Here is a 17,294-nt window from a genome sequence, read left to right as displayed (position 1 = left end):
TTTTTGTGACTCCTCTCTTTGGCTAGAAAATGGCAGTGTTTTTCTGTGACTTGGTGGTGACCTAACAATCATTTGTGGTGCTTTCACTGTAAAGCCTTTTGAAATCAGACACTGTGGCTGGATTAACAAGAATTGTATCTTTAAAATGGTGTGAAATAATTGTTTGTTTGATGAATTTTAACCTCTTCAGTCGACCCTCTACTTTTTTGAACATTTTGTTAAAAATCGCGCAACATTTCAGCGCCCTGCTACTCATGCCAGGAATATAGTACGTTCATATGGAATGTGTGGATAGGAAACCCTCGGACGTTTTTAAAACTGGTTAAATCACGACTGTGGCTATTACATAACGTGCGTTACATCGGAAAGCGCAGGAAAACCTGATCACAGAAAATGGAAATAAATATCCTTGCGCCACTTCCAGCAATTGTTAACAGTGAGCCGAATTAGATAAGACCGAGCATTCAACTCCCACAGCATCCCCATGTTGTCTAGAGTCTTGTGAATTGAATCATCTTTGATTCTTGGTTGAACCGAAAGAGGGGCACCGCTTACCTCCGGTCTCCGCCCAGATCATTCCGGAAGAGCTCTCTCCTGAAATTTTTTCCAAGACGACAGCTAATGATATTTACATCGCCTACGGATGATTTTTATCGCTTATTAACGTTTACTAATACCTAAAGTAGCATTACAAACGTATTTTGAAGTGTTTTGTGAAAGTTTATCGTCTACTTTTTGAATTTTAAAAAATGACGTTACGTTGTGAAATCGCTGTTTTTTTCGTTTATCACACAGTCTACATATAACGATATCTTGGCTTTATATGGCCCGATTTAATCGAAATAAAGACCCAATAGTGTTTATGGGACATCTAGGAGTGCCAACAAAGAAGATGGTGAAAGGTAATGACTGTTTTCTATTTTATTGTGCGGTTTGTGTAACGCCGAAATGCTAATTATTTTGTTTACGTCCCCTGCTGTGCTTTTCTGTTGTAGTGTATTGGTGCATGCTATCAGATAATAGCTTCTCATGCTGTCGCCGAAAAGCATTTTAAAAATCGGACTTGTTGCCTGGATTCACAACGAGTGTAGCTTTAATTTGATACCCTGCATGTGTATTTTAATGAACTTTTGAGTTTTAACTAATACTATTAGCATTTAGCGTAGCGCATTTGCATTTCCAGAGCTCTAGTTGGGACGCAAGCGTCCCAAGTAGAGGCAACAGGTTAATTATGAGATTTTTGTTGTTTTGAATTTGGCGCCCTGCACTTTCACTGGCTGTTGGCGGGGTGGGACGCTACCGTCCTGAATATCCCAGAGAGGTTAAGCCATTTTGCCACAACATTAGAAGTATGCTTGGGGTCATTGTCCATTTGGAAGACCCATTTGTGACCAAGCTTTAACTTCCTGACTGATGTCTTGAGATGTTGCTTCAATATATCCACATAAATTTCTTTCCTCGTGAAGCCATCTATTTTGTGAAGTGCACCAGTCCCTCCCGCAGCAAAGCACCCCCACAACATGATGCTGCCACCCCCGTGCTTCACGGTTGGGATCGTGATCTTCGGCTTGCAAGCTTCCCCATTTCTCCTCCAAACATAACGATGGTCATTATGGCCTAACAGTTCTATTTTTGTTTCATCAGACCAGAGGACATTTCTCCAAAAAGTTGCAAACCGTAGTCTGGCTTTTTTTATGGCGGTTTTGGAGCAGTGGCTTCTTCCTTGCTGAGCGGCCTTACAGGTTATGTCGATATAGGACTTGTTTAACTGAATAAAGTCCCCAATTAACCAGTAGCGCAATTAACAACTTTTTTGATCCGTAGTTTATAGGCGACTGTGAAGCGTTTCTCAGACTGGCGCCTAACCCGCATGGAGTTCATCAGGTACAAAACAGTAAAAATTGACTGAAACAGGGAGGGACTACCTGGACTTGTCCAATAAGAACCACATATTTTCCATGTTTTTCCCCCCGGTTGCGTAACGTTTTCCAATGTGAGCCCTAATAAACAGGGCCCTGGTACGGATAACCTGAGAACGACAGTGAGGAAAACTTACTTCCAGACGATGGCGTTCTCGCTGGCCTTGTACTTGGCCTTGCCCTTCATGCAGATCACCTGGACCCCGCTGGTGTTGAGAGGGGTGGGGATGCGCACCTGGGTAGTAAGAACATGGAAAAAGACATTCAGCTCAGTGGATCCATTCCCCATCTACAAACACTCATTCATTAGTTTATGGGTAAGACCAAGGGTTCTTCCGAAATGGCTATGTTGAGCACTACTACAAAAGTGTGTAATTTCAGGACTTTTACCTGACCGTGATGACCACGACCTGGTCAGGTACTGTGTCCAAAGCTCTATGCTCACTTGGTACCCCTATATCCCTCTGTAGCCATACCTCAATCTTCTGAGCCAGAAGCGAGGGCTTGAAGTTGGACTTAATGACCACCTTGACTTCAAGCTTGGTGCGGCCCACCTCCCTGACAAGGGGGATGACACGGAAGGGTAGGATGATGTCCTTGGTGGTGCGGTACCTGTGGAGAAGAGGCAAACACACACACAAAACAGATACATAAAGACATAGCCTGTGTGTGAATGTGTGTGTGTGTGCGTGTGTTTGTGTGTCTGTATCACACAAGCTCATTACCTCATGAGTTCACATTCTCCGTCCGGAGGAATGAAGCTGATGCTGCGCTCAGCGTCAAACTTGCTGAGACGCACACACTGGTGGAATGTACAGTCGTCAATGGCTATGGATTGCTTACCGCCACCACCGCCACTAAGAGAGGGAGATAAAGGAGAGGGAGAAAGAGATGGAGCGAGAGAGGGAGATAAAGGAGAGGGAGAAAGGGATGGAGCGAGAGAGGGAGATAAAGGAGAGAGGGAGGGAGGGAGGGAGGGGGTGGGAGCAAGAGAGGGTGATAAATGATAGAGAGAGGGAGATAAAGGAGAGGGAGGGAGAAAGAAAGGGAGATAAATAAGAGAGGGAGGGAGAGAAGAGAGAGTGAGATAAATGAGAGAGAGAGAAAGAGAGAGGGAGATAAAGGAGAGAGAGAGAGAGGGAGATAAAGGAGAAATAGAGAGAGGGGTGGGGGATAAAGGGGAGAGAGGGAGACAGGTGTTTAGAGGGGACAAGAGAGCCACACATAGACACACACACTGAAGGAGGGGAAACCGATCCTAATCATAATACACAGACATTAGATGACAGTGAGATTAACGATTAACATAAATTTACGAAGAGTATGAATTTTAATGAAGAGCTGATGCACTCTGAGCTCCAACATACCAGCCAGACACCACAACACTAATTGCCTGGTCAGTCTGACTTGCATGTCATGTTGCGTTCAGAAGGATGCAACATTAGATTGATTGATTATGAACACTAGATGTCCAGATCTACCAGTCAGAAAATCAGACACATAACATTGCTCTGTACTGAACGCAACCCTGTGTAGACAAAACGATGGACAGACAAGACAGACACACACAGAGGCAGACTGAGGATGGAGAGTAAATGATGTACGCTACCTGCCTCCCAAATCACTGAGGTCCAGCACAGAGAGAGGGAGAAAATCACAGCACGAATCAAGAAGGGGAAAAAACACAGCTTGACATCTTAGCACTATAAACATAATGCCAGGAAAGAAAAAGGTCATAAAAAAGAGGGTGATGGAAAATGATGAACAAAGTAACAAGCCATGTGATGTAGTTGCAGCATGATGACTTGGTTACGATGGCTGCGGAAAACGGAGTGATCTGGTCAAAAGTAGTGCACTTCATAGGGAATAGGGTGCCATGTGGAACACAAGCAATGTGTTCACCTCCCAATCAGTGTTTTGGACAAGAAGAACGGCATGTGAAAACACTTTAGAGAATGATTTAAGGTTTTCCATTTTACAGTTTTATCTCAGTCTTTTCAGCAGTAAGTGTCAGTGACCCATTTTGCTTAGATCATTATGGGTACTTAAAAAAAATCAAGATGTTCAAGGCTTTACAAAACATTCAATGAGCATAAACAAAAATATTTTAAAACCAAATGTACAGTACAGGAGCTTAATTCTAGCCTGGTCCCAGATCTGTTGTTTTTGCCAACTCCATTGATGCCATTGGCAAGCCAAACATTGTTTGGCATGACAATGATTGCCAGAGTTGGCATGACGGCACAAACAGACTGGCACTCAGGCTAGCTTAATCCACGGTATAGCTGCAGGCACCAGCAAAGGGCCTTCAGTCAGCTTGCTCTGGAGTTTAGGATATTTCCTATTGGTGAATTCAACAGCTTACTGGCGTGAGAGCTCTATGGACCGTAGCTGTGAAACCTCATTAAGCACCTCTGCCCCCTTGGAAATACAAGAGCTGTGCACAGCTTAATTGAATCAGATCAAGTGCCTTTCTATATCTATTCTACAGATTATTCTAATCTATATTCTAATCTACTTCTATATCTATATTTTTGGCCACTGTTTTTGTTGTGATATCTTGTTTGATACTCTCGGACAGTGACATCTGCAAAAATAATTGACTGAGAACACATCACTTACAGCAACGACCTGGGTAATAGTTACAGGGAAGAGGAGGGGGGATTAATGAGCCAATTGGAAACTGGGGATGATTAGGTGGCAATGATGGTATGAGAGCCAGATTGGGAATTTAGCCATGCCACTGGAGTTAACACCCCTACGATAAGTGCCATGGGATATTTAGCGACCATAGAGAGTCAGAACACCCGTTTAACGTCCCATGCAAAAGACAGCACCCTACACAGGGCAATGTCCTCAATCACTGACCTGGGGCATTGGGATATATATACACTGCTGTAACATTTGCGCTTATAATATACTGCTGTGTGCGCATTGCTGAGCCTATGTGAAGAAATAGATTAATAATTTGCTGTTCGTTAGGCCTACTCATCTTGTTGGCTGATGAAAAGTAAATGTGGGCAGTTCTTCTTATATCTTCGTCCCAGATGTGTTTGTCTTCACTTGTAGCCTGTGAGAAAGACCCGATCACGTGACAGAGAGCCATGTGAGTGGGAGGTGCTTCGAGCACCCAGCCGGGAGAAGGGAATTATAATATTATATTCAGCCCAAGGGCACAAACGGTCACTGGCCGCAAAAAGTATGGATTTTTTTAGGGGGCATTACGGCCACATAACAGATTTATGAAGGTGTACGATATATTACATGGATTTATTCGATTTGTAAAAATGTAGATTTTCCAAAGGTCTGTGGATGGTAGGATATGTATGGAAGCCAGGATATTCTAAATGTGTTTATGTTAATTAACGGTCAATTACCATGAGACCAGCAGTTATTTGCTTGACAATCACCAGCTGACAAAATTTAATGACCGCTACAGCCCTAATTATGTTTGGTTGTCAGTGCAACCAAATATCAACATTTAAAGATGTATCTTCTGCTTGGATAGTTCCATCTGTACCACTGACTTAGTCTGGCTTTAATTCCAGGTTGTTGGATTCACGTCTCCGTATCAACTAAACATCAAACTTAAAGAATAGGACTAAATTAAATCAAACTTTATTTAAAGTACATTCAAATATTTGGGGGTTGAGATTGAGTTGTGAAACCAACAGACTATCAATTTTGTATCTGTAGACAAATTAAAGTCAGATTAAGTCAGTGGCACAGATATCCAAGCAGAGGATACATCTCCTTTAAATATTGATATTTGGTTGCGTTGTCAACCAAACACAATTCAATATTACTTTTGTAATACAGTAAATAGTTTTATTACAAACTAATGTAACATTCAACCTTAAAATGAGTAACACATCCATGGCCACATTCAGGTTACAGTGACTATAAATGTCTTATGTAACCGTATAAAGTGTGCATGTTCAAGATAGCATATGCAAAGGTCGTCGCAGATCTTCACAATTGCTGTAATAATCTGCACAGAATCTCAAACGGCATTGATCACTTGCACCATGCACTTTGAATGTAATCTCAACTACAATGCAGGTCACTTGGTTCTGCTATTAGATGAAACAGTGATAACACAATCTGTTGCATAAATAAACAAAATATCTGACATTGTATTCCCATTGGAACTTTCTGTACTTTTAAATGGTTGACAGTGCAGTGATAGACAATAGGGTGACAACTTAACAAAATGTCAAATTGTTTTTCCATTGGTGTTACGGATACAAGTATCCTGTGTGTGTGTGTGTGTGTTTCTTTTCTCTCCTTCTCCCCTCACAGGTGAAAATCATCACTCCCCAATCAGTCAACAATCAATCATAAATCAGAAGACACACCTCCTCCTGTTTCCTACCCAATCACAGTTCCTTTCCCTTGGTTTAAAAACGCTGTCAGTTGTTTTCTCTAGAGCTCAATCTCTCTGTAAATGCCATGTCTGTTTCACTCTCTCTGTTTCACTCTCTCTGTGTGTATTAACCTCTTTTTTGTTTGAGCAACTCCATAGCACTTTGTCCTCACCTGTCAGTATTGTTTTTGGTTATGGTGTTTGTTTGTTTGCTGGTGGGAAAAGGGGAAACCAAGACAAGTCGCCCATGGGCATACACTACCCGTAGGTAGACTTTGTTAAATATACTAGTTAGAACTGGGTGGACCACCCACTGTATTTTTGGTTGGTTAGTTAGCTGTTGTTAAAGTAGGCTAGTCTAGTTTAGGGATGTTTTTGAATACTTATTGTTTCTTTCCTTGGGTCCAGCTCAGCCCCTCTTCCTGCTCCCCCCATTACCGTGTGTTTTCAAATAAACCTTGAGTTTGACGGTAGATTTCAGTTGTCGTGGTTATTTCGTTCACACTTTTACTTTGTCACTATTATAATTTGCATGAGTTATGTTACGGGTCTCATTACCATCCCTCCCCTAGACTGTCGGGCCAAACGGAATTCGTAACAATTGGTATTTGATTGCGCTTTTTAGATGGTTGAAAGCATAGTGGTCACACATTGGAAATTCAACTAACTTTTGCCTGTCTTTTTGAGGGGTGAATATACAGTGTACAAAATACTAGGAACACCATCCTAATATTGAGTTGCACCCCCTTTTGCCCACAGAACAGCCTCAATTTGTCGGGGCATGGACTCTACAAGGTGTCGACAGCATTCCACAGGGATGCTGGCCCATGTTGACTCCAATGCTTCCCACAGTTGTCAAGTTGGCTGGATGTCTGTTGGGTGGTGGACCATTCTTGATGCACACAGGAAACTGTTGAGCATGAAAAACTCAGCAGCATTGCAGTTCTTGACACACACTAACCGGTTCGCCTGGCAGCTACTACCATACCCCGTTCAAAGGGACTTAAATCGTATCCTGAATGGCACACATACAAAACTCAGGGCTTAAAAATCCTTCTTTAACCTGTCTCCCCTTCATCTACACTGATTGAAGTGAATTTAAAAAGTGACATCTATAAGTGGAATTACCTGGACAGTCTAGGCCTATTCGCATGAGACTAGTATTACTTTAGAACATCGGTTATGTAATTATTACCACAGCATGTCAGTTTTTCCAGTGGACGATTCGGACGGGATTAGGTTTACCAAACTGCCACTGTAAATCTTTTTTTCCTCATTCAAAATTGACCGTTATGACAGAAGCCTGGAGGCCCTTCTAGGAGTGAAGATCTTTCACATCTAGGGATATCCTAATATTGGTCTAATAGCCTTCAGTTGGGTAAAAGTCTAAATACACTGCTAAAAAAAAAAGGGAACACTTAAACAACACAATGTAACTCCAAGTCAATCACACTTCTGTGAAATCAAACTGTCCACTTAGGAAGCAACACTGATTGACAATACATTTCACATGCTGTTGTGCAAATGGAATAGACAACAGGTGGAAATTATAGGCAATTAGCAAGATAAATTATAGGCAATCACCCCCAATAAAGGAGTAGTTCTGCAGGTGGTGACCACAGACTACTTCTCAGTTCCTATGCTTCCTGGCTGATGTTTTGGTCACTTTTGAATGCTGGCGGTGCTTTCACTCTAGTGGTAGCATGAGACGGAGTCTACAACCCACACAAGTGGCTCAGGTAGTGCAGCTCATCCAGGATGGCACATTAATGCAAGCTGTGGCAAGAAGGTTTGCTGTGTCTGTCAGCGTAGTGTCCAGAGCATGGAGGCGCTACCAGGAGACAGTACATCAGGAGACGTGGAGGAGGCTGTAGGAGGGCAATAACCCAGCAGCAGGACCGCTACCTCTGCCTTTGTGCAAGGAGGAGCACTGCCAGAGCCCTGCAAAATGACCTCCAGCAGGCCACAAATGTGCATGTGTCTGCTCAAACGGTCAGAAACAGACTCCATGAGGGTGGTATGAGGGCCCGACGTCCACAGGTGGGGGTTGTGCTTACAGCCCAACACCGTGCAGGACGTTTGGCATTTGCCAGAGAACACCAAGATTGGCAAATTCGCCACTGGCGCCCTGTGCTCTTCACAGATGAAAGCAGGTTCACACTGAGCACATGTGACAGACGTGACAGAGTCTGGAGACGCCGTGGAGAACGTTCTGCTGCTTGCAACATCCTCCAGCATGACCGGTTTGGCGGTGGGTCAGTCATGGTGTGGGGTGGCATTTCTTTGGGGGGCCGCACAGCCCTCCATGTGCTCGCCAGAGGTAGTCTAACTGCCATTAGGTACCGAGATGAGATCCTCAGACCCCTTGTGAGACCATATGCTGGTGCGGTTGGCCCTGGGTTTCTCCTAATGCAAGACAATGCTAGACCTCATGTGGCTGGAGTGTGTCAGCAGTTCCTGCAAGAGGAAGGCATTGATGCCATGGACTGGCCCTCCCGTTCCCCAGACCTGAATCCAATTGAGCACATCATGTCTCGCTCCATCCACCAACGCCACGTTGCATCACAGACTGTCCAAGAGACTGCTCTGCTCTGTCCAGGTCTGGGAGGAGATCCCTCAGGAGACCATCCGCCACCTCACCAGGAGCATGCCCAGGCGTTGTAGGGAGGTCATACAGGCACGTGGAGGCCACACACACACTACTGAGCCTCATTTTGACTTGTTTTAAGGACATTACATCAAAGTTGGATTAGCCTGTAGTGTGGTTTTCCACTTTAATTTTGAGTGTGACTCCAAATCCAGACCTCCATGGGTTGATCAATTTGATTTCGATTGATAATTTTTGTGTGATTTTGTTGCACATTCAACTATGTAAAGAAAAAAGTATTTAATAAGAATATTTCATTCATTCAGATCTAGGATGTGTTATTTTAGTGTTCCCTTTATTTTTTTGAGCAGTGTATATTTTTAGACCAGAGGAAAGAGTGTCTCCTACTGGCCATCCAACACCACTTCCAGCAACATCTTCTCTCCCATCCAGGGAGGTGATACGATCCTAAACGCCCAAAGTCGGACACACCCGTTGCCCCCTCACCTCTTGCCCACCGCCTCCTCGGTGGCTCCCCCTTTGCCCTGTTTGTCGATGACGATCTTGTCGTTCATTCCAAATTTGCACTCCGGCATGCCGCTCAGGTAGCTCTTCATCACCACGCGGCCCGAGACGTGGGCGCTCAGCACCTGGCCTGATTGGAGAAGAGGGAGAGAGGGCGAGGTTACCACGGAGCAACACGGAAGGCAGGTAACTGGTTCAGGAGAGCTGTCAAGGAGTGTTTTATGAGGTAGTGATACACTTATGTAGAGTTATAGAATAATTTATAGTAGAAGAGAAGCTTTCTCAAACATTAAAACAGGCGGGTGGCGGCCTCTAGTGGCCACATCGGCACTACACCACACTGCTAAATATGCATACACAGTCATACATACAGTTGCGGCCAAATATATTGTCACCCTTACACTTTCTGAAATAATTCCCCATTTCTTCGAAAATAAGTTGCAATTGGCCTCCCGAGTGGCGCAGCGGTCTAAGGCACGGCATCACAGGGTTGGGCCGCCACTACAGCCTGGGGTTCGGTCATCAGTTGAACGGTGTTTCCCTCTGACACATTGGTGCAGCTGGCTTCCGTGTTAAGTGAGCGGGTGTTAAGGGCGGCCTGGCAGGTAATGTTTTCGGAGGACGAAATGACTCGACCTTTGCCTCTCCCGAGACCGTTGGGGAGTTGCAGCGATGAGACAAGATCGTAATCACGAAATTGGGGGGAAAAGGGTGTTAAAATTTAATTTACAAACAAAATAATTAACAAGATCAAAAGTTGTAATTAAAAAAAAACCTTGTTATTGGATTGTAACATTGCAGAACCATTTTTATTTTTTGTAAACTTAAAAAAGATGCTACGCTGGATTGTTGTGGGTGGACCAACAAAAGGATGGGGCCCTTCACAAAAGCTATAGTCCTTCTCTAGATTAAGAACTCTGGGGATTAAAGTATCTAAGGAATGGATCCAGTATATCTCTCTGGACCTTTTGTCAACATCGCAACCCCGTTTGTTTTTACTGTCCCCTCTCTTTGAAATGGAAGGCCACTGGGCTGTTGGGGTCAGCACGTCAAATGGCACTTCGGTGCTCACACATTCTAGTATCAAATCAAATCAAATTTTATTCAGTCACATGCGCCAAATACAAGAGATAAAAGTAACAAGTAATTAAAGAGCAGCAGTAAAAAAATAACAATATATACAGGGGGGTGCCGGTACAGAGGCACCGGTTAGTTGAGGTAGTATGTACATGTAGGTAGATATTAAAGTGATGACAATAGAGAGTGGCAAAGGTGTGGAGGGGGGAGGGGGAAATAGTCTGGGAAGCCATTTGATTAGATGTTCAGGAGTCTTATGGCTTAGAAGCCTCTTGGACCTAGACTTGTTCTCTCTGCTTGACGTGCGGTAGCAGAGAGAACAGTCTATGACTAGGGTGGCTGGAGTCTTTGACAATGTTTAGGGCCTTCCTCTGACACCGTCTGGTATAGAGGTCCTGGATGGCAGGAAGCTTGGCCCCAGTGATTTACTGGGCCGTTCGCACTACCCTCTGTAGTGCCTTGTGGTCGGGGGCAGGCTCTCGATGGTGCAGCTGTAGAACCTTATGAGTATCTGAGGACCCATGCCAAATATTTTCAGTCTCCTGAGGGGGAATAGGTTTTGTCGTGCCTGCTACATGACGGTCTTGGTGTGCTTGGACCATGATAGTTTGTTGGTGATGTGGACACCAAGGAACTTGAAGCTCTCAACCTGTTCCACCGCAGCCCCGTCGATGAGAATGGGGGTGTGCTTGGTCCTCTTTTTCCTGTAGTCCACAATCATCTCCTGTCTTGATCACGTTGAGGGAGAGGTTGTTATTCTGGCACCACCCGGCCAAGTCTCTGGACCTCCTGTCTTGTTGTTGTCGGTGATCAGGCCTACCACTGTTGTGTCATCATCAGATTTAATGATGGTGTTGGAGTCGTGCAGTTATGAGTGAACAGGGAGTACAGCAGGGGGCTGAGCATGCATCCCTGGGGGGCCCCTGTGTTGAGGATCAGCGTGGCGGATGTGTTTTTACATACCCTTACCACCTGGGGGCGGCCTGTCAGGAAGTCCAGGATCCAGTTGCAGAGGGAGGTGTTTAGTCCCAGGGTCCTTAGCTTATTGATGAGCTTTGAGGGCACTATCGTGTTGAACGCTGAGCTGTAGTCAATGAATAGCATTCTCACATAGGTTACTTTTGTCCAGGTGGGAAAGGGCAGTGTGGAGTGCAATAGAGACTGCTCATCTGTGGATCTCTTGGGGCGGTAGGCAAATTGGAGTGGGTCTAGGGTTTCTGGGATGATAGTGTTGATGTGAGCCATGACCAGCCTTTCAAAGCACTTCATGGCTACAGACGTAAGTGCTACGGGTCGGTAGTCATTTAGGCAGGTTACCTTAGTGTTCTTTGGCACAGGCGCTATAGCAGTCTGCTTAACACATGTTGGTATTACAGACTCGGACAGGGAGAGGTTGAAAATGTCAGTGTAAGACACTTGCCAGTTGGTCAGCGCATGCTCGCAGTACATGTCCTGGTAATCCGTCTGGCACTGCGGCCTTGTGAATGTTGACTGTCTTAAAGGTCATACTCACATTGGTTGCGGAGAGCGTGATCACACAGTCGTCCGGAACAGCTGGTGCTCTCATACATGTTTCAGTGTTATTTGCCTCGAAGCGAGAATAGAAGTAGTTTAGCTCGTGTCACTGGTCAGCTCTCGGCTGTGCTTCCCTTTCTGGTCTGTAATGGTTTAAAGCCCTGCCATATTCGATGAGCGTCAGAGCCAGTGTGTGAAACTCCCTTGAAGTTTCTCCTACGTAAAATAAACTGCACAGGCAGCGAATCCCATAGATCCCATCGTGAGAATTACAATTGATGGTACTTTTGATTTTTATGTCTCGACCCGATATGGGGTGTGAGAAACTTTTCATATGTTTTGTGTACTGACACACTTGTAGTTGCCGTTGGGAATATGCAGGAGGCTGGTCTTGTTTGCGCCTTGGCTGATGTCGGATCGGACAGCACTGCCTTTAATGTTTTTAGCTCTACGGAAGGCAGCCGCAGGAGGCTGCTGAAATGTATTACCTAGAGCCGAGTCTGAGCGTAGAATATGCCAAATGCTTTTTAATGATGCCTAGTATGATGCTCCAGTCTCAGCCTCCAGTATTTATGCTGCAGTAGTTTGTGTCGGGGGGCTAGGGTCAGTTTGTTATATCTGGAGTACCTCTCCTGTCCTATTCGGTGTCCTGTGTGAATCTAAGTGTGCGTTCTCTAATTCTCTCCTTCTTTCTCTCTCTCGGAGGACCTGAGCCCTAGGCCCATGCCCCAGGACTACCTGACATGATGACTCCTTGCTGTCCCCAGTCCACCTAGCCGTGCTGCTGCTCCAGTTTCAACTGTTCTGCCTTATTATTATTCGACCATGCTGGTCATTTATGAACATTTGAACATCTTGGCCATGTTCTGTTATAATCTCCACCCGGCACAGCCAGAAGGGGACTGGCCACCCCACATATGCTCTCTCTAATTTTCTCTTTCTTTCTCTCTCTCGGAGGACCTGAGCCCTAGGACCATGCCCCAGGACTACCTGACATGATGACTCCTTGCTGTCCCCAGTCCACCTGACCGTGCTGCTGCTCCAGTTTCAACTGTTCTGCCTTATTATTATTCGACCATGCTGGTCATATGGTCATGTGTTAAGAAGCAGTGCGGCTTGGTTGGGTTGTGTATCGGAGGACGCATGACTTTCAACCTTCGTCTCTCCCGAGCCCGTACGGGAGTTGTAGCGATGAGACAAGATAGTAGCTACTGAAACAATTGGATACCACGAAAACGGGGTAAAAAAAAAAAAAATTTGGTTGTTGAATTAAGACTTTTCTAAACACTTCTACATTAATGCGGATGCTACCATGATTACAGATAGTGAATAATGATGAGTGAGAAAGTTAGATGCACAATTATCATCCCCCCTCCCCACAAAAAAAATGCTAGCCTCATCCTTATTCACAATTAATTCAGGACTATCCGCAATCATGGTAGCATCCACATCGATGTAGAAGTGTTTAGAAACATATTCTATTCTTATTTGCAATAAATGTACCATTTAATTCTATTGGGCACAAAATAATCTGAAACAACCAAAACAAACAGAAAATGCATCAAACAAGTTTGTAGTCACAAGCTTGAAACTTTTTACCTCTTTAATACACATAAGTGAATTTGTCCCAATACTTTCAGTCCCTTTAATTTGGGTGGACTATGTAAAAAAAAAAAAAAACGGGAATTTAAACGGTTTTACCCGGTATGGATTAAAATTAAAGCAATTAAAGCTGACAGTCAGCAATTCAACCAGTCTGTCATTGTACCATTTCATATCCAAAGCGCTGGAGTACAGAGCCAAAACAACAAAAAGTGTGTCACTGTCCCAATAGTTTTAGAGATCCCTGTATTGTATGTATTTTCCAATTGTATTGAATTTGAAGTGCCTTTGAAGTGCCCAATGCACAGACAGTCTTGCCCACACTGTCCATTCTTGTTGCCCACATGATAACGAGGACCATAATGGAAATAAGTCACTAGACTTCATTGTTTTTTAAATTCTCTATACTTTTTTAAATGTAATTAGTGTTGTCCTCACATGAATGAGTCACCTCTATATGCATTTTAAACATGTCCAATAAAATATATTAATTCAAGACCCGAGTCCAGTGTACGTTTGTCTTTGTTGATTTGTTTCAGTACAGCAGCGATACAAAGTCCTTGCTGCAAAACAAACTCGACACCGGTATTACCTTGTGGAGACATCAGCAGGTTGACGCTCTCCAGCACGTCCAGGAAGAGCTCGTTGCGACGGTACTTGATGCCCTCGCGACGCCAGCCGATCTGCCCGGTCACCTGACTGGTGATCTGAGACTGCTCCTCCTTGGACTGGTGGATAGAGAGGGGAGAGAAACAAGTGGTTGACATAGATAGGGGAGATAGAGGGAAAAGACAACGAGGAGAGAGGGAGAAAAGGATAGGGAGAAGAACAGGAGGAAAAGGATAGAGAGGAGTAGAGAAAAAAGGTTGACAGAGAGAGGATACAGGAAAAGGACAAGGAGGAGGAAAGAGAAGAGGGATCGACATAAAGAGAAGTAAGTAAAAGGATAGTGAGGGAAAAAAAGAAGCGATAGGGGAGAGAGAGAGACGAACAAACAGTAGGAGAGAGAAAAAGAGAATACCAGATTGTTATGCCTGAAACATTTTTCACCAGGATAATTTGTAATGATAACTCAATATGTAAAGTTGGACTTAGCAATATGTTGGTGACATATACATCAACACTAATATCCCAGAAACCCTAGACCCACTCCAATTTGCATACTGCCCCAACAGATCCACAGATGATGCAATCCCTATTGCACTCCACACTGCCCTTTCCCACCTGGACAAAAGGAACACCTATGTAACACCTAGCGGCGGCTAGAGTGTTGGGCCAGTAACTGAAAGGTTGCTGGATCGAATCTCTGAGCTGACAACGTACACATATGTTGTTCTGCACCTGAACAAGGCAGTTAACCCACGATTTCCCCGGTACGCCGTCATTATAAATAAGAATTTGTTCTTAACTGACTTGCCTAGTTAAATAAATAAATAAATGTAAATGTGAGAATGCTATTCATTGACAACAGCTCAGTGTTCAACACCATAGTGCCCTCAAAGCTCATCAATAAGCTAAGGACCCTGGAACTAAACACCTCCCTCTGGATGCTGATCCTCAACACAGGGGCCCCTCAGGGGTGCGTGCTCAGTCCCCTCATGTACTCCCTGTTCACTCATGACTCCAACACCATCATTAAGTTTGCCGATGACACACCAGTCGAGACAGCCTATAGAGAGGACGTCAGAGACCTGACCGTGTGTTGCCAGGACAACAACCTCTCCCTCAACGTGATCAAGACAAAGGAGATGATTGTGGACTACAGAAAAAGGAGGACCGAGCACGCCCCCATTCTCATTGACGGGGCTGTAGTGGAGCAGGTTGAGAGCATCACTGCCTGGTATGGCAACTGCTCGGCCTCCCACCGCAAGGTACTACAGAGGGTAGTGCGAACGGCTCAGTACATCACCAGGGCTAAGCTTCCTGCCATCCAGGACCTCTATACCAGCCGGTGTCAGAGGAAAGCCTTAAAAATGGTCAAAGACTCCAGCCACCCTAGTCATAGACTGTTTTATCTGCTACCGTATGGCAAGCGGTACCGGTGTCTAGATCCAAGAGGCTTCTAAACAGCTTCTACCCCCAAGCCATAAGACACCCGAACATCTAATCAAATGGCTACCCAGACTATTTGCATTGCCCCCCCCCCCCATTTTACACTGCTGCTACTATTATTATCTATGCATAGTCACTTTAATAACTCTACCTACATATTACCTCAATTACCACGACTAATCGGTGCACCCGCACACTGACTCTGTACCAGTTCCCCCTGTATATGGCCTCGCTATTGTTATTTTACTGCTGCTCTTTAATTATTTGTTACTTTTTTTTCTTCCATTTTTTCTTTTTTTAAATTAAAACGGTATTGTTGGTTAAAACTTCTTCAGGCTAGGGTCATTTTTTCTCAATTTCCGCCTGACTAACGTGCCCAAAGTAAACTGCCTGTTACATATCCCGAAGCCAGGATATGCATATAATTGGTACCATTGGAAAGAAAACACTCTGAAGTTTGTAGAAATATTAAAATAATGTAGGAGACTATAACACAATAGATATGGTAGGAGAAAATCCAAAGAAAAACCAACCAGAGTTATTTTTTTTGAGAGCCCATGCTCTTACAATGAAAAGTATAGGGAAATAATGAAATCTACCTCCCAGGATGCAATTCCCATGACTTCCACTGGGTGTCAGTAATCTTTGTTCAAGGCCTCAGGCTTGATTCTTCCAAAACGAGTAAGAATAATGAGTTTTAGTACAAGGACACCTGCTTGGAAATTCATGTGTGCGAGCTAAAATCGGATTCCTATTGAACATACTTCTTTCCGTATGAAATATTATAGTTTGATTACATTTTAGGGTATCTGAGGAGTTAATAGAAACGTATTTTAACTTGTTGAAACAAAGTTTAAGGGTAGATTTTTGGATTCTTATCTTGGCATGTTGAACGAGTGGATTACTCAAATCGATGGTGCCAACTAAAAAGAATCTTTGGGATAAAATAAGGATTTTATCTACCAAAACGACACTACATGTTATAGCTGGGACCCTTTGGATGACAAATCAGAGGAAGATTTTGAAAAAGTAAGTGAATATTTAATAGCTATTTGTGAATTTATGAAACCTGAAAAATATTTTGATGTGGGGCGCCATCTTCAAACAATCGCATGGCATGCTTTCGCTGTAAAGCCTACTGTACATTGGACAATGCAGTTAGATTAACAATAATTTAAGCTTTCAACTGATATAAGACACTTATATGTACCAAATGTTAATATTCATACTTTTTATGATTATTTATTTGAATTGAGCGCCCTCCAGTTTCACCGGAAGTTGTCCCGCTGGCGGGGCACCTATCCCAGAGGTGTTTTAAGGGCTTGTAAGTAAGCATTTCACTGTAAGGTCTACACCTGTTGTATTCGGCGCATGTGACAAATAACATTTGATTTGATATCCGTAAGGAGACAGTCACCAAGCTGTGCAAGATGTAAAACAGTTGAGTCTGCCTATAAACAACCAATCAAAAGGGAGAGTACTCACATGGTGCTGGAGAATGACATGACCAGGCGATAAAATGTCAGCCACGGAGCACATCGAGAGAGAGAAGAAAGAGAGCCAGTGAGAAAGAGAAAAGGACATTACACAAGTCTACAACCAATTAAACAATATCATCAGCTCTGACTGGAACTATCCCTCATGCCCAACA

The 17,294-nt window shown here is 44.0% G+C and overlaps 1 protein-coding gene across 1 annotated transcript in view; it reads right to left on the bottom strand.

The window, feature by feature from the left end:
* The window catches only part of LOC115137153 (AP-2 complex subunit mu-A-like), a 35,450-nt gene that overhangs the window by 4,452 nt on the left and 13,704 nt on the right, over window positions 1-17,294 (bottom strand). The window contains exons 6-10 of the mRNA XM_065024662.1: window positions 14,184-14,325; window positions 9,380-9,527; window positions 2,645-2,776; window positions 2,396-2,531; window positions 2,057-2,154 (exon numbers count right to left, since the gene is read on the bottom strand). Of these exons, the coding sequence (XP_064880734.1) occupies window positions 2,057-2,154; window positions 2,396-2,531; window positions 2,645-2,776; window positions 9,380-9,527; window positions 14,184-14,325 (656 nt within the window). The remainder of the gene's footprint in view (window positions 1-2,056; window positions 2,155-2,395; window positions 2,532-2,644; window positions 2,777-9,379; window positions 9,528-14,183; window positions 14,326-17,294) is intronic.

The sequence above is a fragment of the Oncorhynchus nerka genome, linkage group LG11 (genome assembly GCF_034236695.1).
Source record: "Oncorhynchus nerka isolate Pitt River linkage group LG11, Oner_Uvic_2.0, whole genome shotgun sequence".
NCBI classification, from domain to species: Eukaryota; Metazoa; Chordata; class Actinopteri; order Salmoniformes; family Salmonidae; genus Oncorhynchus; species Oncorhynchus nerka.
This window is presented reverse-complemented; position numbering and strand designations above follow the sequence as displayed.